This window comes from Anser brachyrhynchus (assembly GCF_964034855.1).
Source record: "Anser brachyrhynchus genome assembly, chromosome: Z".
NCBI classification, from domain to species: Eukaryota; Metazoa; Chordata; class Aves; order Anseriformes; family Anatidae; genus Anser; species Anser brachyrhynchus.
Window position 1 is genome coordinate 14,723,086 of NC_137697.1, and position 27,428 is coordinate 14,750,513.

General features: G+C 43.0%; 1 protein-coding gene and 1 long non-coding RNA gene across 3 annotated transcripts in view; one reads left to right on the forward strand and one right to left on the reverse strand.

Moving 5' to 3' along the window:
- The window catches only part of ANKRD55 (ankyrin repeat domain 55), a 52,534-nt gene extending 40,945 nt beyond the window's left edge, over positions 1-11,589 (reverse strand). For both annotated transcript variants that reach the window (XM_080574615.1, XM_080574614.1), the window contains exons 1-2: positions 8,988-11,589; positions 93-215 (exon numbers count right to left, since the gene is read on the reverse strand). In XM_080574615.1, coding sequence (XP_080430741.1) covers positions 93-215; positions 8,988-9,027 — 163 coding nt within the window. In that variant the 5' untranslated portion in view covers positions 9,028-11,589. The remainder of the gene's footprint in view (positions 1-92; positions 216-8,987) is intronic.
- Positions 11,590-11,765: 176 nt separating this feature from the next.
- Positions 11,766-27,051, forward strand: LOC308185913. The gene is made up of 2 exons (XR_013943817.1): positions 11,766-13,897; positions 23,518-27,051. It is a non-coding gene; the product is annotated as an uncharacterized lncRNA (long non-coding RNA).
- Positions 27,052-27,428: the final 377 nt, after the last annotated feature.

Consider the following 27,428-nt stretch of genomic DNA (forward strand, 5'->3'; position numbering starts at 1 on the left):
TTCTGAACACAAACATCAGGATTTAAAAATGGAAAATTTAATTGGAATCTGAAGCCCCTAATCCCCTGAGAAAAAGCTCAGCCCTCATTTACCCTCACTGTCGCAGCACTCCAGGATGGAAGGATCTTCTCGAATCACTGCAGTTAGTGTGTTCACATCACCATTAGCTGCTGCTTGGTAAACTACAGTCAGGTCAATCTCTTCTGCTGCATCACCTACACAGAGGAGTACATCCATGAGTAAGCAGAGAGCAAGTACAAATGATTAACAGTGAAAATAATAGCACATTTCACTGAATTTGTGTGAATGTTGTAGTGGGTTCACGTGGCAAGGTTTTGGTAGTGGGGGGCTGCAGGAATGGCCTCTGTGAGCAGAGCCCAGCAGCTGCCCCATGTTAGGTAAGGGCCAGTTTCAGCCAGCTTCAAAAAGGCCCACTGCTGCCCGGAGTTCAGCCAATAAGCAATATTGTTTGTGCCTCTGGGAGAGCAGATTTAAGAAAGGGAAAAAAACCTGCTGTGCTACAGCAGCTGGGAGGGCAAGGAGTGATAAACAGCCCTGCAGCCCCCCAGGTCAGTGCAGCAGGAGGGCAGGAGGTGCTCCAGGCAGGCAGCAGCAGTTCCCCTGCGGCCTGTGGAGAGGCCCCTGGTGGAGCAGGCTGTCCCCCTGCAGCCCACGGGTCCCACACGGAGCAGATCTCCACGCTGCAGCCCGTGGAGGAGCCCCCGGTGGAGCAGGTGGATGTGGCCTGGAGGAGGCTGCGGCCCATGGAGAGCCCCCGCAGGAGCAGGCCCCGGGCCGGAGCTGCAGCCCGTGGAGAGGAGCCCACGCAGGAGCAGGGGGTCTGAGGGGAGCTGCTGCTCGTGGGGGACCCGTGCTGGAGCAGTTTGCTCCTGGGGGATGGACCCCGTGGTACGGAGCCGTGTGGGAGTAGGTCTTGAAGAGCCGCTGCCTGTGGGCAGCCCCCGCAGGCTCAGTTCGGGAAGGACGGCATCCCGTGGGAGGGACCCCGCGTGGAGCAGGGGCACAGAGTGATGGTGACCAGAGAGATGAAGCCTCAGGGGCTGACCGCAGCCCCCATTCCCCTGCACTGCTTGGGGGGAGGAGGTAGGAGAGGGTGGATGGGGAGGGGGTGTTTTTAGTTTGAATTTTTAGTTTCTCACAGCTCTAGCTTGTAATAATGGGTAATAAATGACGTTAATCTCCCTATGCTGAGTCTGTTTTGCCCGTGGTGATCACAGAATCACAAAATTGTAGGGGTTGGAAGGGACCTCAGGAGATCATCGGGTCCAACCCTGCTGCCAAAGCAGGTTCCTTAGAGCAGGCTGCCCAGGTAGGCGTCCAGACGGGCCTTGAATATCTCCAGAGAAGGAGACTCCACAACCTCCCTGGGCAGCCTGTCCCAGTGCTCCGTCACCCTCACCGTAAAGAAGTTCTTTTGCGTGTTGGTGCGGAACTTTCTGTGATCCACTTTGTGGCCATTGCCCCTTGTCCTTTCAAACTGTTAATTGATAATCGTTGAGTGATCTCCCTGTCATGAGGGCTCCCTGTCCTGACCCCTTTGCATAATATTTTCTCCCCCTTTTCCTTTGAGAAGGGGGAGTGAGAGAGTGGTTGTGGTGGAGCTCAGCTGCCCACCTGAGTAAAACCACCACAGCTCTATAACTTGAAGTGGAATAAAGTGTATGCAAACAGCACAGTGGCTTTTATTAGTCATGTGAAACTTTTTTCACAGTTAACTTCTTCAATAAACCGTCAGACATAGATGCTGAAATGGCATAATAAAACTTGTGGAAAGTTTCCACCTCTTAAAAGAAATCATACTAATATTAATGTGACATGAATTGAGAAACAATGAAGTAATAACTGAACTAGCTCATTATATTACTGACTATACTTCTGTGAGATAGGATGACATTGGAACACAACAGGTGTTTACAGTTTCAGTGTTGTCCCTTATTTCAGTCAGCCTTGAGCGCTTTACACTCGATGATATGCCCTGGGAAGAGACTCACAATCCTATCACAAAACGCGTCAAGGGTTTGCTAAAGAAGGGTGGACTTCTTCAAATACTTTTTTTTTTTTTTTTCCCACAGAAAACATTGATAATCATCAATAGGACTATCATCAATGGATTGGGAGGGCACAGTTCTGTACATTTTATTCTAGAGATGGCAGAGCAAAGCCAATTGCCAAACAAACCTAAGAGCTAAGTAACAGCTAAGGCTAATGAAAAGAAACAAAACAACAACAACAACATTTTAATGATATGTCTTAGACCCAAGCACTGCTGTAAAATCACCTTATCCTTAAGTTCCTGAGAAGATTTCAGGGAAAATCTGAAACAAAGAGCAGAGCAGTTTGAAATTACGAGGTCTGTGACAAGGGGAGACACAGAGCCTGTTTAAAATGGGGAAGAATGCAAACCAAACCACAAGCAGTCCCCCAACACCCTCAGTAAATCTGTGCCGATGTGGCATTTTTGCTCTTCCCCTTGACTTAGCTAAAAGCACAGCTACTTGCACAAAAGAAGAATGAAATGACAGAAGGGCATGGTTATGTGTGGGAATATATTTATGTGCATGAAAATATCATTGATATTTGGTGAGATTATGAACTGATCTCAAGAAAATTAATTTTATTTTTTTTAGAAATAGGCATGAGCCATGTACCAATATGCACTTAAGTCATGTATTCAAATTTAATATTCACAAAAACACATAGGGCTATTGTGGACTAGATTTGCAGAGAAGACGAAGTCCCTAACTTGTGAGGCAGACAAAGGGGAGAAATCTGGGGAAAGCCCAACAGCTTGATCTAAGCCAAATTAGTTTCAGAGGCACTGATAACTAAACACATCACTGAGATGATTAATTTATGGAGAAATTATATTCCTGAGTGGTTTAGTAGCTTTACCGGGCACTCAACAATCAATGACAACATTTACTAATTTTGTTCATTAGGCTAGGTTAGTAAATATGCTTGAATGTCTATTTCTTGCTTTTATATGGCATTTTATAATTTAGAAACACTTCTTGGAAGTAAAAATGATTAGCTGCCAACGTTTGGCAATACATTCTTCATTGGGATTGGGATTCTGAACATACTTTTCAACTCTGAGAGTCACACAGGTGACCAATGCAGAGCATGTTGCTTTCTTCATTATCGTTTTTCCATGGAAAGCATTGAGTTTGAAGCTACACTATTTTTATGACTTTCAATCTACTGAATTTAAACACAAGTGATTATTTTTTGTGGCCCTTGCAATGGAAGGAAAACCTTCACAAGCCTGTGTTGCAGGACCAGTCCCTGAACAGATTTTGGTTCCTAAAGGACTGAATTAGAAGATTTTCCTCGTTTATGGATTCTCTTTTACTAGTAACATGCTTCCAGGCTGCTCATCCCATGTTGCGCGTACCTACATTTCCGTTGGCTTCAGGTGGCTATTAACCTCTTAGCTCCAGGAGTCAAATTAATTATTATGAATTTTTTTTTTTTTTGGTGTAGGGTCAAACATGATGTCACAATGAAGGTGTTTGGTTTTGGTCAGCTACAGTCTCATCTTTACTTTTGAAAGAGGAATTTCTGATCTCTGCTAACTCAGAAAGAAGGTACAGCTGCAGTGCGATGTACTGTTCGCCATGGCTGCGGTCAGAACTCAGAGCACAACTGTTGTCCCACCACTGCACCACCTTGTTAACAGGAGAAAGTAAAGCTGATGCCTTAATCACATGAGAAAGTTGATTAAAGGAAAGACAGGTTAAGTGACTGATGACTTTTCCTAATGGTTGTGTTTTCTGGAAATAGCATAAATACATAAGCAGTGCAGAAAAGGTGTTTAAAGAGAATTTGAAAAGTGTTAGTAAAGTCTTTTTAATATTACCACATTGATATAAATTGTATTAAACATTATATATATATATTTGAGTGAGAAAAGAACTTTAAAGATAATTTTAAAGTATTTGCCACCCTATTCATGCTTGTGGTCACATGTGGCAGATGAACCCTCATTAGCTCCACACTGGACTTTACAACCCAGTGTAATTGCCCACACAAGACCTTCTGTGCGTGGGACACCATCATCACTCTCTGCTTTAAAACTTGGCTGCCAAGGAAATGCAATTAACTCTTACCTGGGAAAGGTTAGTATCTCAAATCTGGAGCTCTGATTATGAGTTTGGGAAAACTGGAGAGCTGATATTGAATCTGCCTTCACCAGTGCAGAGATTCCCATTTCATCACTACTCCACTGAAGTGAATTTCCTTTCTTTTTCTCCTCTAATTGGTCTTTTAAATTACACATTTGGTAAAATTTGTAAATTAAAAACGCTAACTTAGTTTCTGTTCTACCCGAGAGTCTATCACTCAACAAACTGGTCATTTGGCCCAGAAGCTCTGACCTGCGTGCTGCTCAGGGTGCTTGGGAGATCAGGGGAGATGAAGAGCCCTTGCATCTGGACAGTCATCATCAGTGACTAGTACATGAATAAAGAAGAGACTTTACCACAGTGCCCATTAATCATGTTTCTGTTATCAAAACAAATCTGCAAACTGCTCTCGCAATTGTTAAACTCAGCAAACAGATGTTAAAACAAGCTCACATCTGGTACTTATAGTGAGCTGTGCAACGGGCTGGGTGGAAAGCAAAGGGACAAGGCAGGGATTCACCGCTGGCACTGCTCCCCTTGGCCAATCTGGAGGTACCCAGGAGGTACCAGCTGAGAGCACTGACAAAACGCCTCTCACATCTGCACGTGGTGGCTATCTCATGGGACTGGTGCAGAGAAGGTGCTGCTGGCATGGGGAAAGAAATCATCAGATGTACGGGTACAGATAGTAGATCAAAGGGGCCATCATCTCCTTTTATCCATTACACGTATAACTTTTATTCTTTTTGCTGTTTAGCCTTGTAATAACTGTTACATTTTCCTACTGTGAGTCTGGCATAGAGCAATCCAGGCAGAAAAGAAATTCTCTGTCTCCTGAGCAGAACAGTTGCTTACCCAGAGGGCAAGGTGGCGGGAAGATGAAAGGCATGGATGCACACCTGCACTTGGGGCACAGGTTCCCTCTACCATTTTTCACTTAACTGAAACCAAAACGCTTTCTCCCCTGTGGCTTTGCTGTCCCCAGAGCAATTGTTCTCCTACATAAGGAGAGGAAGCCAAATTCTGAATGATGAATGAACGAGTGAATGAATGGATGAATGAACGGATGAATGAGTTTTCCTTGCACCTGCTTTTAGCAGAGCATGGACTTCATGCCTGCTAGGGGACAGTGGCATGAAGCCATGTCCAGGGTGTCTCTAACATGACCAGTGTCTCTGGTGAGGGGAGACGGGGAGACAGACGTGTGGTCTTCTGATGCTTCATGTGACTGGGAGTAGGGAAAGCCAAGAGGTCCTGGATGGCATTCACCCTGCCTGCACTTGGCTGCAGGTGATGTGTTGTCTCCTGTTTCATCTTCCTCCAGCTTACCCTGTCCAGGAATGAGGGGGCCTGGCTGCAAAGTTTGTAGGGCCTTTCTTTTGGCAGACACCTTCCTGGGCTGAGGAGGAATGTTTTGGAGAGTGGGCATTTTGCAGAAGATGACAGAGAGGTACTGAGTGGCTGCCTCCTCTCCTGCTGGGGAGCTGGGCTGCAGCTTGGGGCACCAGCATCGTGCGCCATAAAGGGACCACAAACAGCCAAATGCTTGTCCCTCTGTCTGCAAATGTGTTAGCTTTACTTCTTTTATTGTCTTTCAGTTCTGTAAATGCCAGTGAGCACTGGTGCTGTTTCAGATGCATTGTATTTTGGAAAAATATTGTGCCACTGGTGAATGGAAGCTTCAGGAAGGAAGAAGGTCCAACTAACAGCCAGCGTGTGGAGCATGGGGAGGGAGAAACAACAGGCTGGCACAGCAGTGCTGTAGAAAGGTCTGAAAGAGCCTGAAAGAGCAAAGACCAAATGGCATACAAGGTTGAGACATTTTCTTTCATAGCTAAAATACTCAGAAAGCACCAAACTTAAAAGACAATTTATTTGAAATAAGCTGCAGTATTTTTAAAGCGTGTCATTTGTTCCAGATAGAATGTCTTTTGGGCTGAAAGGAGGTGTATAAAGAAACATACAGAGTGGTCACAGGATTTATAGCAATGAAATTACACTGACTGTGATGCTAACACTCCTCTAGATTCTCATGTGAAGGATGTCTGCTGTACTTGATTTGTGATGTTGGTTGACCTGTTGTTTTGTAAAGTGAATATTGGATGTACGTAAGTGCTCACTTCCTATTGCATTGGATTTCAAAGATCTAAATAAAGTCATTGCAGGTTAGCTTAGTGTATGTGGTGTGGACAATGATAGATTTAGCCCTGCTAAAATTCATGAATTTTTAGAACTGGAAGATGGATGACAATAATTTATGTTAACTGGGGGGAAGAAATATTTATGTATATAATTTACTCCCCTCTTTCATGCAAACACACCCTATCGCACCCCACCTCCACCTCCCACCCCCCATGCTTCTCCCCTCCCCACCCACCCAGTAGCCAAACTCCTGATTTTCCGGGGTTTATCAGCAGGACACAATACTAGACAGCTACGTGATTTCAGCAAAAAGATGCTTCCTGGTTTCACCAAAAGACAACGAATCCCGAACACGGACTGAAATGCACCACTGTGATCTCACTTTGCAGTGACTTTTACCACTGGAAAAAACCCTTTGCATCCAGCGGATGCAATTAACATCCCCGTCTCCCAGCTCCCTGATGTCCCAAGCAATGGGATGTGCCTCTCGGCTGTACTGGGATAACCTATGTCAGCAGTGGTAGGCACCTCCTGGTCTTAGCGTGTTAGTGGATGAATGCAAATCTTTTGAAATCGTAACTCTCTCTCTAATATTACAGATTTACCGATTGCTTAACAAAATAATAACCCCTGTGTGTGCCTGGCTGTGAGTGTAGCAGCCCAGGTCTTGTCTGGGTCCTCTGTTTACACAGTAAACATCAGAAGCCAGGTACAGCACGCATTTGTATGGCACTGAACAGTGTTGAGAGGGGAGCAGGATCTGATAATGGCTTTTTGAAGCCCCACATTGCTACTGCTATCACTATTCATAGTAACATAAGCTATTAATGAGTGATGTCACAGAAGTGTTTCAAAGAGGCTGTGTGATTTTTAAGCCTGGAACCTTGTCTTTTTTGATCTGTAGCTGAGAGGAGTTTTCTGGTGGGTGGGATGGAGAATGGGATTGTAGGGTAAGATTTATTGGTCTGACAGATACTGATTTGGTGTGCTTGATAGCTAGTCAGAATTATACCTTTTTTATAAATTGCTCCAATGAGCAGCATGCTCTTTCTCCTTAAAAAATACTCTTTCTGCTTAAATTGGTAATGTGTCATGTGTCAAGGGCTGACGTGCTATTTAGCTAAAATCCACCATGCACTCTGCGTCTCGAATAGAGCTCTCTTTGTGCGATAACTAGTGGTTTCAGTGTTCCCTTGCTGTGCGCTGCCTGCTCCTGCAGGCGCTCCCTGTCCTCCTCCCACGCAGCAAGTGGGGAGTACAGGCAGCGAAGTCTGATCCTCTGGTGAGCCAGCAGCTCCTGCGGCGGAGCGGGGACGGTGGGTGCACCTGGAGGGGGGTATTGCTGGGGAGGTGCTGTGAGCGCAGCGTGGCACGGGGATGGGGGACGGAGCTGGGTGGACACAGGGATGGGGTCGGTGTGCAGAGTCCTGGCAGGAGGAGGGGAGCAGAGCAGAAGTCATGGGAGGTGCTGGGAGATGTCACCCCCCGTCTCTCTCATTTCTATCCGGATAAGTGGTTTGGATCAGTGGTCTCCTGCACTGTTCTCTGCTCCCTTATCCATCTGGAGACCTCACTGCTCCTCCCCAGCCCTGGTTGGGCTCCAGCCTCACTGCTCAGACCACTTCCATCAGCTCCGTGCCCATCAGCAAGGTGTCCCCTCACCCTCCCCAGGCTCCAAGCACGTCCGTGTTGGGGTGCAGCACACAGTGCCTGCAGAAGGAGAGCTCAACAAAGCCTGCTGGGTGCTGCCAAAGCTCGGTCAGCCCCACACCTCTGTCCTTTCAAGGAAAATGTCCCAAACACGATTTTCACATGATCCAGGAGAAACTGTCTGTGTTTCCGTGGCACACATACATGCCTCAGCCTGTTTGGTGTGTGGCGAGTGTGGCTACATCAGCTTTGACTCTTTTCAGGCATGCACGGGAAACTGTGGCCACTGCATACAAATGATTTTGCAAGCTGACTTACAGAGAAATTTGTTGCAACACAGATAATCAGACAGTGACTGCTTCCTGCTCTGAGAATGTGAAAGGAATACCACTGTACAGAGGATTAAGCTACAGGAGAGAAAAGCTTGTACAGTCAGATAAACGCATGAAATTAAACCATTTAACTTAAAAACAGATGACAAAGTGACATTAGTATTTCTATAGCAACCTTACTATGTAGAAAATCTTCACTTTGGTTCTTTAAAATATATCTTAAATTCATAGTTATGGAAATACTTACCTATACAGCTAACATCTACTGAAGCAAAGTCAGTCACTTATCACCATCTAGTCCTCTCAGTGTATACTATTTAGTATATTAATAAAACCAGCTTTTCTTAATTTTTTACTCCATTTTAAATTGCTTCGATCGCTAATGTGGAAATCGTTTTATAAATATATATATCCATAAAAGCACCAATATACAATATAAACAATAAATGCATTGCATTCATCTCTCAGTGTTAGGCATAAGAGCAATCAAATGCTGTAGCTTATCTGCTGAAATATGTTATCTTTAAAAATAACTTTAGCTTCAGGCTGAAATATCCACGCCTGAAACTGATGGAAGGGATTCCCTCCCGTGTAACAAAAATAGATCGCCATGAGACCTGATCTTTTCCAAAAATTCTTGCCATTCATTCTGCCAAGTAACATTCATACATCTGCCTGGGAGTACCAGAGATTTTTGAAATTAGGAGCAGTGACTTACCTTTGTGCTGATCAAACACGGATGAGGAACTGAAATCCATTGTGATCTATCTCATTATTTACAACCAGACCAGGCAAAAAGCACCTCTGGGGTTTCCAGGGAGGAATTCTACATATTACAGCAAACAATTCAGTGGTAGCTGTCACCCATCTTCTTGTCAGAGAATTAAACTCGCTTTATGTTTGCACGTTGTTGTCATGATCATTAGCCTGATGGGAACGGAATACTCTGTTTGCTAGGGATGCTCTTAAAATTACATCCCTGGAAGCGCAACCGAGCTTTTGAAAAACGTCTTCAATGAGCAAAACTGCCTGCGAGCATCTCTGAGAGATGCTGCAGCTCTCCCAGCCTCGGCAGCAGAGTGCTGCCCGTAGACAAACAAGCCTCAGAGGGTGAATGGGACCGTGCTGGCACACGGAGCATGTGCAGAGCTGCGGTGCAGCCTGGGTGCCGCCGGCCTCGCTGTGCTGGTCCCGCGGCATGTGCTGCGCTCACCGACAGCCCCGCCGGGGCCACTGCACGGGCTGCTGCGTCTGAGGGTGGTTATTCACATCATGTTTTCAGAGGTTGCCTGCTTCTTGATTTAACTGCTCTATGCAGAGCATAAAAAACCAAGCCGTTGCTGTCTTAGTGTATTAATACCTGATTAATGTACAAGGTGCAACGAAAGGATGGCTCTCAGTAACTGAGGAGCACATCATTGTTGCTGAAGTAGGTAGTGATGCTCCAACGGTGCAGTACAACAAATATAATAGTTCAAAGGGTGCTCCAAACCTCCTGTGTCTACAAAACCAACAGCAGATTCGTGTCTTAAAGCTGTTATTTGGGTTGGGCCTGTGCCTCCCTAAGCTGGGAACTCAGACTGTGTAATGTAAAGGGGAAGTGACCCTGCTGAGCTTTGCTTCTTTGACCAGAGGATGTATTTAGCCTTATAAAGCAGGGAGGTGAGTATAACAAATAATCACTCTGTCTTACATTTCATGTGGGAAGATCTAAGTTGTAGCTGTGACATGTTCTCCCTTCTCTAGCCACAGTTTTATCTGGCCAGGTTAAGGTTGTTTGCATGGCAGAAATAACAATAAGTAACAATAAATGGGCTGATTTGGTATGTAACTGGAGCAGGGGATCACCAGGTCTTTTCTTGAAACAGTGCCAGGGGGCTGCTGGTTTGGAGGGATACAGGCAAGCTTACCTAGCACTGCTGCGTTGGAAAAGATTTGCCACTACTGCTGAGGAAGGCAAGCTAACATACGAAAATTATGGAAGGCAATGCACTTCTTGTCCAAGAGTGCAGAGAGGATTTACAATAAAACTATATCCACATTAGGTCAGCCCTAGACATTATTCACCCCATTGACTGTATTCTGCTGCATTGACTGACTCCTGTGGCTACAACAGATCCTAGAGATAAAACTTACACGTAGGCACAGCAGGAGGTGTATCCGCAGCTGATTCACATCCCGGACATCTGTGTCTGACCCTAAATCCAAACTATATGTTTGGAAAAGATTGTATGGTCCAGGAAGCAGTACAGCCTTGACAGACTGAAACTGCAGACCAGAGATGAAATTTTCCAAAATGTGACAGTGTGATCTGCTCAAGGGTCCTGACCGTGAGAGCTGTGTGGTGGGACTGTGGGGCAAGAAGCTAGCTCTGTTCGTCTCTTCTGCTGACTTGTTCACGCTTGGCTCATTTCTGGCTTTGTTACAGTGGGGAGGGATCCACCATGTGGCAACTGCTGGTTGTGCACAGACGTGTGAGCAGGGTATGTCTGGGGTTACGTGGCAAGGTTTTGTTGGTAGCAGGGGGCTGCAGGGGTGGCGTTTGTGAGCAGAGCCCAGCAGCTGCCCCATGTCAGAGCAGAAGGTGTTTTTAGTTTGCTTTTAGTTCTCACTGTTCTAGTCTGCTGGTGTTGGTTAATATATTACATTAATCTCTCTATGCTGAGCCTGTTTTGCCCGTCACGATAATTGTTGAGTGATTTTCCTGTCCTTATCTCAACCCTTGAGCCCTTTGCATCGTATTTTCTCCCCTTTCCCTTTGAGGAGGGGAGTGAGGGAACGGCGTGGCAGATTTCAGCTGCCCAGCTGGGTGAAACCACCACAGGTATAACGCAGACGGTCGGCATCTGTCGCCTTCACCAGGAGGGTGGCTCGGCTGGTGGCTCTGGCTCTCACCTGGCTCTCAGACAGCCCTCAGGTCTAACACCTCGGTGCTGCTCAAAGACCTGTGGCCGCTGTGGCCTCCGTGGAGAAGAGGCAGGAGCTGGAGGCAGGTCTCTTGGGCGGCTTGTGGTCAGGCACTTCGAACTGCAGGTTATCACACCCTCTGACCTTCAGAAGGCCCCACAAGTGGCCCCTGCTGCCTGCGTGTGGCATGAGGCTCTCTGTCCTTTGTGTGCAGTGTTTCTGCTCAGTTATCTCTCTGCATCCATTTCACACCCCAACACTGCCAGTCCCCTTGTTCGGCCTTCGGAGGGCACTCGGAGTAGCCGTGCATGCTCCTGTTGGAGCACTCCCAGGGGCCAGCAGCACCAGGAGTGGTGTTCCCCTGCTTTCTTCACAAGCCTGGATGTTTGCACACTTAGTACTGCTTGGTAAGCATGTAATCTCATGAATGGAAGTAAAAGTGAACAAAAAGGATAGAATCAACCTTCACTTTCAGCTCCTATTAAATGATAATGATTTAATTATATTAATAGTAATTTGATTATAAATTATTTCAAGTACCATGCTGTACATAAACTGACTCCTGATTGGATTTTGGATTTGGATTGGGTTGTGCTTCCTTGTGGGGACTGATCCAGGGCCCAGCCAAATGAGCACAATCTCTCTTGCAATGACCAGATAAAACCGTGACTAGGGAATGGAGAACATGTCACAGCTACAACTTAGAGCTTCCCACAGGAAATGTAAGACAGACTGTTTGTTCTACTTGCTTCCCTGCTTTATAAGGCTAAATACATCCTCTGCTAAGTCAATATGAATTTTTGCCTTTGACTTCAATGGAATGAGGGTGGCTCCAATGGTGCTATTGTTTGAGATATCACTAGCATCCTCTGAGGCAAATTTAGCAAAAAGCAAATCACACCTGAGAGACTGTTCTGCAATTATAGTAGACTGTCAAGCAGTAACTGTATCTATTAGTATTGTTTTTCCAAATGATAATCTGTGTGCAATGAACTAAAGCAAATTTTTATTTTTGCTCCAAGTGTTGGGTATTGGAAGGAGCGGGAAGTCTCCAGTGAGTTTGTCACCCTTACCATTTAGTAGCTGTCTCTCTTATAGTTTGTGTTGGAAGGGACCTTAAAGACCACCCAGTTCCACCCCCTTGCCATGGGCAGGCACACCTCCCACCAGACCAGGTTGCCCAGAGCCCCATCCAGCCTGGCCTTGAGCACCTCCAGGGATGGGGCATCCACAGCTTCTCTGGGCAGCCTGTGCCAGGGCCTCACCACCGTCACAGTAAAAAATTTCTTTCTTATATCTAATCTAAATCTACCCTCTGTTAGTTTAAAGGCATTCCCCCTTGTCCTATCACGCCACCCCCTGACAAAGAGTCCCGCCCCAGCTTTCCCGTAGGCCCCTTTAGGCACCGGAAGGCCACTGTAAGGTCTTCCTGGGGTATTCTCTTCTCCAGGCTGAACAACCCCAGAGAGTCTTATTTGAAAATCAAATTGAATTGAAATCTGAATTTTGACAGAACCTGGGACCTACGTTCATATTCAGTGGTAATAAGACATCAACACAGTTCTTGAATATTACTCCAGCAGTAGTCTGCTCAGATGACCATCAGCCAAGCCTGAATCTTCAGACAAAGCCCGTTGGCACCAGAGTGGATGGAGACAGATTAAACAGGCTGTGAACACCGAATGTGTGTTGGACTTTATGGAAGCTCCAATTCTGAACGTTCAATTCAGATACAGTGGAACATTCCGAAATTTTTCAGTAAAATTACCCATCACACTGACTAAATTTTATCAGCTGACAGAGATGTCTTCTGAAGACTTTTTCCAGTGTTGGAAGCAGCTGAGGAACACTGAACAAAAAGTACAGGATCTCTCTCTTTACCTTCCAAAGACTTCCTTGTGGTATTTTCAGGTCTGAAACTGCATTCAGTGCCTCTGGTGTGGTGTAAGGCCAGTTTTAAGAGACAGGGAAGCGGGCCAGCCAGATGCGCATGCAGAGCAGCAAAAGGGGTGGGTGTGGACACCTGTCAAGGCAGGAGAGCCAAAGTACATGTGTGTCTGCCCAGGGAGCACATCTGTGTTAGTGGCACCATGGAGCTGGAACTGGGGAGTGTGGAGTGGATTACACAGCTAGAGGGAAATTTGTGTTCAAGCCTTTGTATTGTTATTATTATTACTATTATTACCACCACCGCCATCATCATCATCATCATCATCATCATTATCATTGCTGTTATGTATTCCATTATTGCTTGCTCTAGAAGATAACATAAGGAAAAAGGAAGGTGTCTGCTCCAGATCAGATCAAACATTCATCTACCTCAGTCACTGCAGTGTCTAAATGGCACTTGCCAGCAGCTTTATGGTGAACTGCAAGACAAGCGTGTAGTGGTTCCTCTGAGCTCTGTTCTGGTCTCCGGCATTTTTCAGCCCAGGGTCCTGCTGAATGCAGCCTCTAAAGCAGCCCTGTAATTTTGCAGGGTTCCAGTAGGTGGTGGGGTCTGATTAATACTTGGCTCTTTGAACCAGCAGAAACAGCTCTAAATGGAGAGGCTTGCATTGTTTTTCTATTAAATTCTTTTAAACAAAGGAAGAAAAATTCGTTTGTGGGAAAGCAGTAATCTCTGACATTATGCTGTGCATTAAGAATTCCTGCAAATTAACGAAGTTCCATTCCAGATATCAAACAGCAGTACAGAGCATGACTAATCATCTGCGAATGGTAAGCTTTGAGAGCCTCTCTATAAACCCTTGTGATAGTAAAGTTTCATTGCTAACATACATGAAAAGCTTAACATGTTTTTAACATATACAACTCCAAAACTCTATTTTAAATCAGGAAAATTGTCATTTAGAGGTAAATTCAATACAAGTGGGTTGAAAGCAGCTTTGGGAAGCGTGCATCAAAAGGACAAATCACTCTGGCAGGTGTATCTGTGTCTGTATAGTTAGAAGGCAAAGGGAGGAGGTCAGCATTGCCCCAGGAGAAGCTGGTGGGGCTGCCTCCATCCCAGCAGGTGGGGATGTACACATTGGGAACTCCTGTCCACTGCCACAGGCTTGCTGGGACAGCCAAGTCAGCTCGTCTTCCTTACAGTATTTGGAGCAATAATACCCAGTGGATTGATTCCTGATCCTCGCTGCGAGGCTATTCACACCTTTCTGCTGCTGTGTGCTTTCTGTAGTAGTTTTGCTGTAAGACAGGACAGCTGGGCTGGCAAGAACAGCGTTCACTGCTTTGGGAGTGCTGCCTGCTGTGGCAGTGGTTGTGTCTGCACTGTGCAGGGGAACGCTACGTGGCAGTGTAACAAATGCAGGCAGGTGAAACTGCACAGAAAACAGGAACTTCCAGTCAGAATTCGGTTCAGAGGGGAGCCGGGTCATTACCTGTTTGTGGGCACTTTAATATTATGTGAAAGGCAAATATAAAACACCCAGCCCAATTAGCTTTTCTTGTAGAAACAGTAGGAATCTATTTTTTTTTCCTCTCATAGTGCTATTGTTTCACATGAATCCCCTCTGTTCCTCATTTCTCTTTACAACATAAAGATACCAGCCAGCCTTGCCTCCTCTTCTCTCTGTAGCAAGCCATGGAAGCCCACACTGTTTTATTTAGTCTTGTTTCTTTTAATCCCTTTCTCTGCCTCTTAATGCAGAAACCAAAGGACAATAACAAGATCATATACCACAACCATAACTTTACATTGTGTTCTTTCTAATGATTTCAGTTTCATATATTGGTGGGTGTTTCTGTGGCAGAGTAACTACATGTTTTTGGGATGCGGGGTCCTCCAGTGAAAACCCAGAATTTGCTTCCAGCTCTTCCCCAGACATCTCATCACCTCGCTGCTTGTGTGTCACGCTTCAGGAAAGTTATGAAGGGGCACAATGGAATAATGGGGGAGTTGTGAAGGCATAACTACAACTGGTGGCAAATCAGATTTATACATGGGAAAAGTGAAGAGGTTGCTGGAAAAAAAGAAAAAAGAGTAATGAAAAGAAAAAAGAGTAATGTAATTGAAAATAAAATAGAAAATAGAAAATAGAAAATAGAAAACAGAAAATAAAAGAAGAAAAGAAAAGAAAAGAAAAGAAAAGAAAAGAAAAGAAAAGAAAAGAAAAGAAAAGAAAAGAAAAGAAAAGAAAAGAAAAGAAAAGAAAAGAAAAGAAAAGAAAAGAAAAGAAAAGAAAAGAAAAGAAAAGAAAAGAAAAGAAAAGAAAAGAAAAGAAAAGAAAAGAAAAAAGAGAAAAGAAAAGTAAGAAAAGAAAAAAGAAAAGAAAAGAAAAAAGAAAAGAGAAAAGAAAAGTAAGAAAAGAAAAAAGAAAAGAAAAAAGAAAAGAAAAGAAAAGAAAAGAAGAGAAGAGAAGAGAAGAGAAGAGAAGAGAAGAGAAGAGAAAAGAAAAGAAAAGAAAAGAAAAGAAAAGAAAAGAAAAGAAAAGAAAAGAAAAGAAAAGAAAAGAAAAGAAAAGAAAAGAAAAGAAAAGAAAAGAAAAGAAAAGAAAAGAAAAGAAAAGAAAAGAAAAGAAAAGAAAAGAAAAGAAAAGAAAAGAAAAGAAAAGAAAAAGAAAAGAGAAAAGAAAAGAGAAGAGAAAAGAAAAGAAAAGGAAAAGAAAAGAAAAGAAAAGAAAAGAAAAGAAAAGAAAAGAAAAGAAAAGAAAAGAAAAGAAAAGAAAAGAAAAGAAAAGAAAAGAAAAGAAAAGAAAAGAAAAGAAAAGAAAAGAAAAGAAAAGAAAAGAAAAGAAAAGAAAAGAAAAGAAAAAAGAAAAGAAAAGAAAAGAAAAGAAAAGAAAAGAAAAGAAAAGAAAAGAAAAGAAAAGAAAAGAAAAGAAAAGAAAAGAAAAGAAAAGAAAAGAAAAGAAAAGAAAAGAAAAGAAAAGAAAAGAAAAGAAAAGAAAAGAAAAGAAAAGAAAAGAAAAGAAAAGAAAAAAGAAAAGGAAAAAAAAAAGAAAAGAAAAGAGGTATTTGTGACATACAAACTGCAAACTGTGGCATGAAGGGCTTAGTCTTGAATTCTTTACATACCTGAGACTCCTGTTGTTATCTCATCCCAGATTGTGAGCCTTATTTAAGCTTGCAAGTTGATAAGTGCATTAGTAGCAATGAAGCACACAGGTCTGAAGTTTGGTGTTATTACACTTAAACAGAAGAGGCAATTTAACCATGTGCCAATGAAACTCAAACAGAAATGCAAACAGTTAGCTGGTATCTTGATTTACCTAGAGCACTACTGTCAGAATGTGAAGGTAAGCATTTACGCCACAGCATCAGAAGTAAATTCAGAAGAAAACCAAGCTCGTTTGGCAAAACAACAATATCCTTTTGAAGACTTACACTATTAGAGGTGTTGAAAGAACATCATACCAGCAACCCAGCCGGACTCCAGTTTGCAGTAGCACTTAGTAGGGCCTCGATGCAGCCAGGATAGTTCCCAGACTTACAAGACTCTTCATGGACCCCTCTCCACCTGTACAGTAGATGCTGTATTTATTGTGAAATGATGGTGGTACTCAGCAAGCACGGGGTCCTTGTTGTGTCAGGCAGGGCTGAAACCCATCCTGAAACCCTGTTTGAGACCACCGGACTTTTCAGGCTCAGGGACTCTGCTCCTCCAACTTACTGGCAGTGTGGAAGTGGAACAAATAATGGTAATAAAATTCATAGAAAGGAAAAGATCTGCACATATAACTTCACTGATTTTAAATGTTTGAAAGGATGTTTGCAGTACGGCTGTTGTAAAATTTGCTCATTTCTTACTGTGATCTCTGCTGTTGCTGTGCAACAGACACGTAGGAACCTTTTTTTTTGCTACCTTTTTTTTTGCTACCGAGAAGTGGCTTTTATGTAATTTTTGAGTCTCAGAGGACCCTTCCTGAGATTACAAAACCATTCCAAGCAGGCCAAAGTGTGGCCTTAAGCTGTGTGGGTACTTCAACTGGCAAGAGAAACTGCAAACTCATCGGGATTACTTGAAAACTTGTGCTCATTTGTTCTGCTTACGATGGGCAGGCATGAACTTGCTCGATTCGTGCTCTGACAGAAAGTCAGGCCCGGTTTGTCAGCTCGGGCTCAGCTCCATGCTAGTGCGCTCACAAATTTTTCAGCTTGGATGTCTGTCCACTATATCCACACATGTACATGGAGAAAATAAGAACCAATAGGAACATTTCCTCTGCGAATATAATTGAAACCTCCAGGTATGTTGGCAATTCACAGATTAAGCACTGTAAATGTTTTTTCCTAAATAGTCCCATGCAGTGGGCAGAGTGCAGCAAGATGCGAGCTGAGCAGGTGCTGTGTGATCTCAGTGTGCAGCACAGAAATTTTAGGCCATTTCTCCTGGAAAAGGTAAGTTTCTTCTTGACTCCACATGGCTGTGGGAGGAATGGGAACAGGAGAGCAGAAGAGATGAGGTGCCAAAGGTACCTCCAGCAAGTGCAGCTCAGCTAAAACTGGAAGAATTGCTGCTCAGAAACCGGCCAGGGCTGCTCCTTTACGGCTCGCTCAAGGATACACGGCTCCACCAACACAAGTCCAGATGCAGGGCTGTGGCTTTCCCATTTTATCCCAGGGGGTGACAACAAAATAATCCAGTGAAAAGCTACCACTGCATAACCAACACAGTTTTGCACTGCTCCGAACACTGGAGGGTGCCAGCAGGGCATAACCACGGCACAAAATGGGGCCTTGCAGTGGCACAGCGTGGCCCCAGGTGGTGCAGAGCTGGGTGCTGGGGGGAGGCAGCAGCCATGCAGAGGAGCACGGCTGGGCGTTGTGCTCGGTTTGCTGTGGCACACAGTAGGTGACAAGCAAACCACACAGCTTCCTCCCCACCCTGCCGGGCCGCGCCAGGCTGCCTCGCCAAAGATCAAACCCGCGCAGAACTTCCTGGCACAACTGCTGCTCTTCTGATCTGATATTTTTTATTTTTTTTATTTTTTTTAATTTTTTTTCAGTCTGGTTTGGCAGGCTTCAATTTACAAAATCTTAGAAAAGAGTGAAGTTAAGGCAAAAGATGAAAGTGTGGTCCCTTTGACAATGGCCCCCCACCAGACACGAGCAGGCATCACAGCTTATTTGGAGATGTGGCTGGTAGGGAAGTGTCTTTGCTGCAGGTGTCTGTCTGAGAAGACAGCTTTCATGGCAGAAATCACCAGCGACGGCGATGGTGGCCTGGCCTGGCCTGGGCGAGCTGCAGCTGCAGGCGCATGGGCTGCCAGCTGGGGTCAGGGACGGTCCATGCTGGTGGGCGGTGGTGTGGTCCTGCAGCTGGCGAGGCTCTCTGCAGGCACTCCACAAGCTCCCAGGAAGGTCCCATGCCTCCGGGATCTTCCTTGTCCTGGGCGTCTGCCTGGGAGTTAATAAATTATGTGTGTGGTTTTTTTTTTTCTTTCTTTATTTGCACTTTTGCTAGCCGAGATGCGTTCAAGCAGCAGTGAATTATTAAGAGGAAAGCGAGCACTCGTCTCCCCCAGGCAATGCAGAGGTGCATTCTGCAGCCCCTGGGTTGTGCCAAACTCTGGCAACCCTCTCTCACACAGTCGGTTTTGGGGTGGCACTGCAGCGCCCAGCAGCAGAAGGGCAATGGCTAAAGGGAAGTGCTTACAGGCAGCAGCCTTTCCTAACTGGAGTCCATAAGTCTCAAGCTGTGAGTTATTATCAGGAAGGGTTAGGGCTGTGTGGCTGTAAACATAGCAAGCACCTTCGCTACTAGAAATAGAGAGTCTTATGGAATAGGCACGGATATTTTTAAACAGAGAAAATAACATGCTTACTTCGCATCGGTTAGCATTGAAGTTGGCTGAATAGTAAAGAAAGACCTTTGTAAATTTTGTTTCTGTTTCAGTGTTGGCTGCGACTTGTGAGGTTGTTTACAATCCACAACTGGTTTGACAGTACATGAATATGAAATTGTCACGTCTGCAAGTCATGAAAATGTCATGAGTCTCAATATGGATGAATGAGAAATTTCAGCTGGTCTTTATTGTTCTGCCATTCTAAAATATCATCTGTCATCTACTTTTTTTTTTTAATTTTATTTTCTCATATTTTTTTTTCCAAAAGTGAAAAGTATACATAAATCTTCTATGATAACTCTGACTTTGCAGGAATTTATGCAAGCAAGCCTGTGGCTTTACACATCAATGAAGCATTTTAGCAAGTTAATTTTGTTATACATCAGGCCCTTAGATTACCACTCAAAGTGAACAACAAATAGTTAACAGTCATTTGCCTAATTACCTTTGGAAAATCACACACACATGGGCACACAACATATATCTATACAAACATACAATAGGATCCTTACCAACTTTTAACTGGGAGCTGGAGCAGATTATGGTTCACCAAAAATAATATTGCGGTGGGCTCAGACACAGAATCAAAGGAGATCTGTATGAAATAAAGCCAGATAACAGACAACCTTATACTGAACTTGCTTAATCCAGGAGGAGATTTACTGGCGGATGGTGGGGAGAGGACAGGAGGCTGGCCTTCCCCTCGGATGTGGCACATGCTGCATGTCACATGCACGGGGAGCAGCTGTGCAGTCTCTCCAAGCCACCCCGTGGCTGCAGCGAGCTCTGGTTAATCCATGGCAGATTTGTAACTCAGCCCAGGTGGGGCTTGTGAAATCTCTTCACCCACACAGCTCCATCCAGCCAGGAACTGTTGTCTAAAATGAAGACAGTGAACATAGACACACAGCCCAATTGCTGAAGCTACTAAAAGTCTGTGCACTTGTCTGGAAAGATGGCTTGTCTGAGCAAGGGCTTCCTGAGGGCCCATCCACATTGCATGATGGCTATCTTCAAAGATACTGAGACTACAGGACCTATGGTATCTGTGAGACCAGTAGGCTGTCACCTCTGGGGTTGTTTCTCCAGCAACAGCGAGCAGCAGGTGTAGAAACTGATCGTATATAGAAAAACCTTTCTGTGGTATATCCTATTACTGGCTAGCCATGCTTCAAAGGCTTTCTGTGCTGGAGGTTGTCCCTCCATGATCATGGGTAAATGTCATCAGTGGATCTATTCCTCATCTGTTTGTCAGGTTATTGGACTTGCAAAAGCTTTTGGCTTCTATGCCATCCTAAAGTACTTGTTTAAATATTTTTGTACCTAGAAATCTTGTACTTTCAGAAACAGTGATTGCTATTCTCTGCAGTATTCCTCATTTTATGGGTGACGCTCCTTCTGCGTAGATGTTCCTTAAGCTGGTAGCCAGTACAGATGCTTTGAGTTTGGTGGAAGTCTGCAACACTGAAAAACAGCAAGATGGTGATTTTTTTTTTTCAGTAGAAACAAACTATTTTTCTCTGCCTAATTTTTACAATTGAGAACCATGCAATGGAATAAATTGAGAGAAGTTATGAGAAGAGCTTCCTGAAATAAATTCTTCTGCAAAAGAGGGAAAGGGATACAGATATTTCTGTGAGCATTTTCTCAGGTGGCCACAGGGTCAATTTAGAGCTGAGACAGAGCAGGTTCAGCAGCTGCTTAAACATGGGAATAGATTTATCTAGGAAGGTTTGCTGATGAATCAATCAGGTTTTGACAGTGATGAATTTAGGCCAGTAATTAGTAAAGCAAATGAAAAACAGCAGCCATAGGTTATAGTACAAAACACCTGCCATTAGTATCTGTCATTATTCCAGAAAGGCTTCTCAAGTGCCTTGGAGCAGGTTTGCTTTCCTCTAGAATGAGGGTACTCAAGAGAGGAGAGGAGATAAACTTCTTTCTTAGACTGTAAAGAGGCTAGAAAGCTTAGCATACTTAAAATTGCTTAGCAAACAGCAGCAAACTCAAGTTTACAGTAAGGCCCTTTCTTGTGCAATCTGCTGCCACATTCTGCTTTGGGCAAGGAAGACAGGGTTTCACAGTGCTGTTATCGGAGGTGGAGCAAATATGCCCCCAGGTGTCACTGGGCCACCCACCGTGTGGTAGAAACTATATGTTCTCAATGCCAAGACAAGTAAAGCCAAAGCTGCAAGGGATGAAGGGATATGGCATACCAGTTGTTTTATGGGATACGGCACTCCTCAAGCCTTAATTCTGCTTGCACAAAAGCTGATAGTGTTGCAACTAGTGTGATGTTATAGTCAGTATTTTTCTCTCCTGGGTGCTAAGCATCTCAAAAATATAACACAACATATGTGTTATATATATATATACATATCTGTGTGTATGTATATATATACCCACATTCACATAAACATCTACACTCGTATATAGTGACTAACCTAATACATATGTACAAATGAGATATGTCTAATATATAATACATTTATTTGAGATGCCACTGAGGGTATATAGGATGCTGTGTTTACCTATGAGTCTGTTGTGAAGTCTCCTATTTCTTTTTATGTAATGCTATTTGTGAAGATCCTTCAAATGTAAAAAACTGGATTTATTGAGAACAATTTAAAATCCAGATTTTCTTTGTATTCGTGTTTTTATTCATCCCATTAAATGTTGGTCTCCTGGACAATTTAATCTGGATTATGGTGTCTAATGAGATTAGTTAGATAACACTTCTTGTTAATTAGGGTAGCCTACCCACTAGACTTTTTCTGAAGGGTATGTTGGTGCATGAAGCAAAATGCTTTGGAGAACAAGGGACTGTGTGAGACCAAGGTCAGAAGCAGGATGCTGCAGGATATGTGAGAGTGCAAACGTGACTGTTACATGGAAGTGCTTTTTAAACCAATCATTTAAAAAGGCACAGAAAGAAAGAAAGAAAGAAAGAAAGAAAGAAAGAAAGAAAGACAACAGACATACTTTTATAGGAGTAGCTGTATCTATTCAATTGATACTGAAATGATAACCAGTCAGGATCATTTAGGTTGGAGAAGACCTCTAAGATCACCAAGTTCAACGAAGTCCAATTGTACCTATTGAATCTGAAGAAACGAAGTGAACAGAGAGTAAAGCCAAAAAAAAAAAAAAAAGAAAAAAAAAGTGATGAGAAAGATCATTTTAAAGAAACTACTAGAAAATAGCTAAGTAAGTTAACTAATAGCTAACACAAAGAGATCCTGATTCTTTTCTTACCTGATTACTTAGGAGGAAGGACAACAATTCAAAATATTGGGATGAAACTGTGTGTAGTAAAATGTAGGCTGAATATCTGGATGGATGTCATGGTAGTAAGAAAAATTAAGCTGTAAGAGTCTGATGAAAGCCTGAGAGTCGTTTAAACTAGAAAGAACAAAGCTGTCTGACATATATTGTGGAGAACCACCCTGCATTCATAGGGAGAGACAAGATGATATCATACGTCTTCTCCATCATTTATTTTCTAACATCTATAATCTGTGATAAAACATACTTCTATGGAGAGGGGCCAATATTTTGAAGCCTAGGTACTGGTATTTGGATCTAGTTTAAAGAAGTATTTATCAGTCACAGGGAACATTTCCAAAACTCTTAGATATGATGCAAAAGGAGCTGAGGGGTTATTGTGTTAAATAGACAGACCATGCTTAAAAAAGCAGGAGCTGACCAAGAGCCCTTGTCTGCACGGAAGTTAGCCTTACAGTACTCCATTTGCAGTTGGCTCCTATCACAAAAACCCATAATAAAAATCATCATAATTAGAAATAGCAGGGTATTGTTTTTGTAATACTGATATTTGTATCCAAAGCCTCTAATTTCAGCCTGCATGTGGATCTTGCAAAGCATGTGATGGTTTCAGAATATATGAAGACAAAGATTTTTTAGTACTGGAGTTTTATCCTTGCATAGTTACAAGAAAGCACATCCACCTTTTTCTAGTATCATAAGAATTAATAACAAAAGCTGCCAAGAAAAAATATGGCCTCTGGCTGCCACATGACCAATGTAATCATACTGTTAGCTGCTGGCCTGAGTATACAACCCACATGAGAACGAGAATATACAATAGCCTTGAAGTTTTTGTGCTCATAATACTATAGCACTATTTCCCCCTCAGCTTTATAGACATGGCAATTACAAATAACAAAAGTAATGTGTATTGCAGGAAATTATACACAAAATTTCCCTATACTCTTTATACTGATTTTTTTTCTTTTATTAAATAAAAACTAGTGTGTGTGAGGAGAACATAATTAAAGAAAATTTTATTTGTTTTACCTAAACTTACTGATTCTGTAAAATCCATAAGAGGACAAAGAAGAACTGATGATTAAACATAACCTCAGCCAGTTTAAGAAATGAACATTTGCAGGCCATGTCTTTACGGGGAAGGAGATGATATCTCCTGTCAGTGTGGAAGCTCCCAAAGCATTTATCCCAGATTCAACCAGATGGGTAAGCCCAAAGTCATTGCCTACTGCTTACTGTTTATTTGCTTCTGCTCTTCAGACGTGTCTAGCCAACATGAAAGAGAAAGATGCAATTTTGACCGTTTGTACTTGGAGCTCTCTCTTCTACTGAGATCAGCATGAGTTGTGTGCTTATTTGAGGCAAGTATACAATATATTTTTTAATCTCACTCCTGGTACACATGTAATGAGTATCTTATTTTATTTTTGACATCTCAGCTCTGGGTGCCTGCAGGAAACAAGATGAATGACCAGCTGTGCCGTCAGGCATGGCATTCACCGGGGTCATGGCACCCATCTTCTGTGCTGGCTAAATCCTCTGCCATATGACTCAGTGGCATGAGTCACAAGCTACCCTCTGAAACAGGCTAACCATTCTTGTCTCTATCTGTGTGTTTCATTTGTGGTCATAATACTTATTATCAACTTTGTGAGCTACAAGTGTTAAGTGGTTGCTTACTGTTTCACTGTCTGCACACATCTATTCGCCTACTAAAAACTACATAACATTGCTAAAAATAACTTGGAAAAGAGTGAGCCTCATCACCTCATAGTTATTTAAAGTCTGATTTGACATCTTCACTATGTTTCAGTTTAAACATGTGAGATACCTTAAAATGTATGGTTGATTTCCCCTTATTTTTCCAGCAAAGGAGTAGTTCCAAGGTCAAGTGCTTTCATATATTAATGGGGTTCACAGGTGTTTTCCCTAGCCAAGCTATCATAGCATAAACAGCCATAAAATGTGTTTCAGTTAATCATTGCTCAAAACACATTTAGCAGTCGCTGTATTTTACAGTGGAGAATCCCTAAATTCCCTTCGAAGTTGCAGCTGATACAGAGGACAGATAAGTTAATAACGCCAGGCTCGGGGGACACTTGACAAACAAAATTGAAGATGGGAAGCCTGGCCTGACTTCCATGTGTTTCTTGGAAGCCTTTCAGAAGGTTGATTATGACCTATTGAGCCCCGTGCTGTAGTCTTTGAGAGATGCTGGAGTTTCAACACATGGTGGTGGCCTCGGTTACTCACAGCTTTTGTCTGAGGAAGGTGAGGAATCAGCTAGCTTAATTTAACCTCAAATAGGGAGGGTCGGTACTTTTCCTGCCCCGCTGATGTGGTTTGCACCGTGTGTCTGGAATCTGGCTAACACCTTCAGCGTGAAGGGCAATTTCAAGATGTCATGATACATCAGCAAAAGTTATTAGAGAAAGAATGTGAGCTGGCACTTGCATTAATGCTTCCTAGTAATTAACAGCGTTATTAGAACCTTTCTGGCTACTGTAACAATCTCCAGGCTTGAGCCAGAGCTTCTGCTTTCCTTGCTGTCTGCCTGCTTTGAATAACTCTCCCATCCCACCCTTCTGAGCAGTTGCGGAGGAGACTGTTTTGGCTGGAATTAGACATCCCCAGATGGTACTTTAATGCTCAACACCTGCTACAACTCCCTCAGTACTTGTTATCTCTGCCACAGCTTTTATACATGCCTTTTATCAGCTAGTTGGGTGGAGGAGGGAGAGGAAGGAATGCTCACCGTCCGGCTCAAAGCAGATGCAGGGCTGTGGTGTTTGTGCTGTGCTTCACCCACACATGAGCTGCAGCACAGGAACTGCCAGCACCCTGGGTCAGCACTGACTCTATTGAGTTATTTTTTTCTGTATGCTGATTTAAGAGACACTGAACGCTCACAACTCAGGAAAAATACATTATCTGGCTTGTTCAAAACAACAAGAATTTTCATGGAGTTATTTTCCCCTCCTCTCTCCATTACTGCAGCTATCAAAGACTGAAGGACTACCAAATGAAGGGAGTCCAAAATGAAACAATGCCATGCTTACATTAATTTTTGTGAAAAGACCTTGTCTGTGCAGCCCTCTTTAAGACATCTTTCAATATCTACCTTGGGGCTCTTGGTCCAGCTGCGTCTTTTAAACCACTGCTGAGGACATGACTGACGTTTCTACAGCTCACAGGAATAAAAGCCCAGATGCTTTCTGAGGTAGTCACAGAAAAAAAGATCAAATCAGTGTACTGGTCTTGTGTTGTAATTGGAAAGTTCTATTAAATCAGGATCTCCCACTGCTAGTTCCAGTTGGGCAAATATATATTTGTGGTTGGAACTGAGAAGATGTTCGTCTGGTCCTCCTGATAGACCTTGTTTATTGACTTGTGAATATTGCCAGATTGATTTTATTTCAAGAGGATATGGATTCATTGTTCCCCCTGATCAAACAGCTTCTCCAGAGTGGGGCACGTCCTCAGCTGTTGCAAACCAGCATAGCATCATTGAAGCCATTTTACCCCAAATCAACACCTGAGGTAACCCTAAACATCCCAGATTTGACACACATCAGATTGTGGATGAAATGTACCCTTCACCTCTGGACCTCACAGCAGTTGGTTTTGACTGTGTCCTGTGCACATCAGCAAAAGGACAGCAATCCTTTGAAACAAAGCTACATTACTTACTAGCGAAGAGGAAAAAAAGGAAAAGGGCCACAAGGTTGGGAGAGTGTGAAATGCTAGCTGGGCATCTGCTGAACTTTCAGTACATGTTGTCCACTCTCTTGCTAGCTGATCAAAGTGTTTGGTTAATGGAGACAGCTCAAACAAATTTTAATTGATAAATTAAGAAATATGTTCAGAAGAAATTTGGCATAAGAACTGTAGTTCTGTCAGAAAGCAGTCGTAGCCTGGTTTTAGGGTTCCCAGGACATGACATGGAGTGTGAAATGACAGAATATCTGACATAGCCAGGGTGATACTTTAATATCAAGAAACATTAAAATAACAAGTTTCAGGATCTGCTCAGGGTATGCCTCTTTGGACCATGAGGTTTGTTATTTTTGATCTTTTTACAAATCCTTTATGAGAAAAATATTTTCCTTCTGTACATTATAGCTCCAAATAAAATATTCTGCACAGACTAACCTATCAAGTAGTATCTAGTGTACACATATATAACATAGTAAAGTTATGAGAGGATTGTCAGGTGGTTTTCTTCCAGAGATTCTATTTTATTCACTTCAGAAATGACCACAGAATGTCAGCCACATCAGAAGTAACTTGGTGAGTACTGGTGCTGTATGTCACTATGCAGACATAAAAATGTAGAGCTCAGCTAGTTCACTCTCTCTCTTAGATTCTTGTTGGGGTAAATTAATGACTTCTGTGACTAATTATGGTTCAAGATAACATCCAGTAACTGCTTCAATAGAAGACATTTTACTTTCCTGTAGAAGGAAATGTTTGGTAGCTGGACAAGCCACTTTTATATTATCTTTCCTGACCAGGGGAAATTCCTGAGGCAGGGTTTCTATCCTGGAACAAGACATTGGTGTTGGGCTGAGATCCTGGAAGAAACAGATCGCTTTGCAAGGCTTGTAATCCTCTTTATTTCAGGATAAGTATGTACTTGCAAATAAAGCAAGTTATACTTAGAAATCCATAGATGGGATCTATCTAACAAAACTATGCAGTAAATATTTATTTGTACTGTAGTTACCAGTTTCTGAGCTATTGTTTATAAAGTCAAGAGAAAAATAGATGCTACTAGCTCACAACTCATTTCATCCTTAAGCAAATGTCAAAAGCATATCAGATGAATGGCACCCTTAACATTTAGGTTGTGTGAGAAATACATGAAATAGTTAGAGCTGGAGAAACAGGAAAGAATACACGTGCTTCTTTTACACGACTGCAAAGTAAAATGAAATCAGGTCCTTATGAACTGTCAACGCTAAAGCATTTGTGATTCTACAGGGTCCCTGGGCACCAGCCCCAGTTTTAAAGTCTCCACACACTCTTGCACTATGACGTGGATTCTATGACCTTCTGTGAGAATTTCCATTGTTAAGAACTGACATCAGTGTGGTATCATCAATTATTTATTTTAATATTATTTTTTCAAAGATGCTGTCAAATTATAATGATATCCAGGTCTCCTGAAA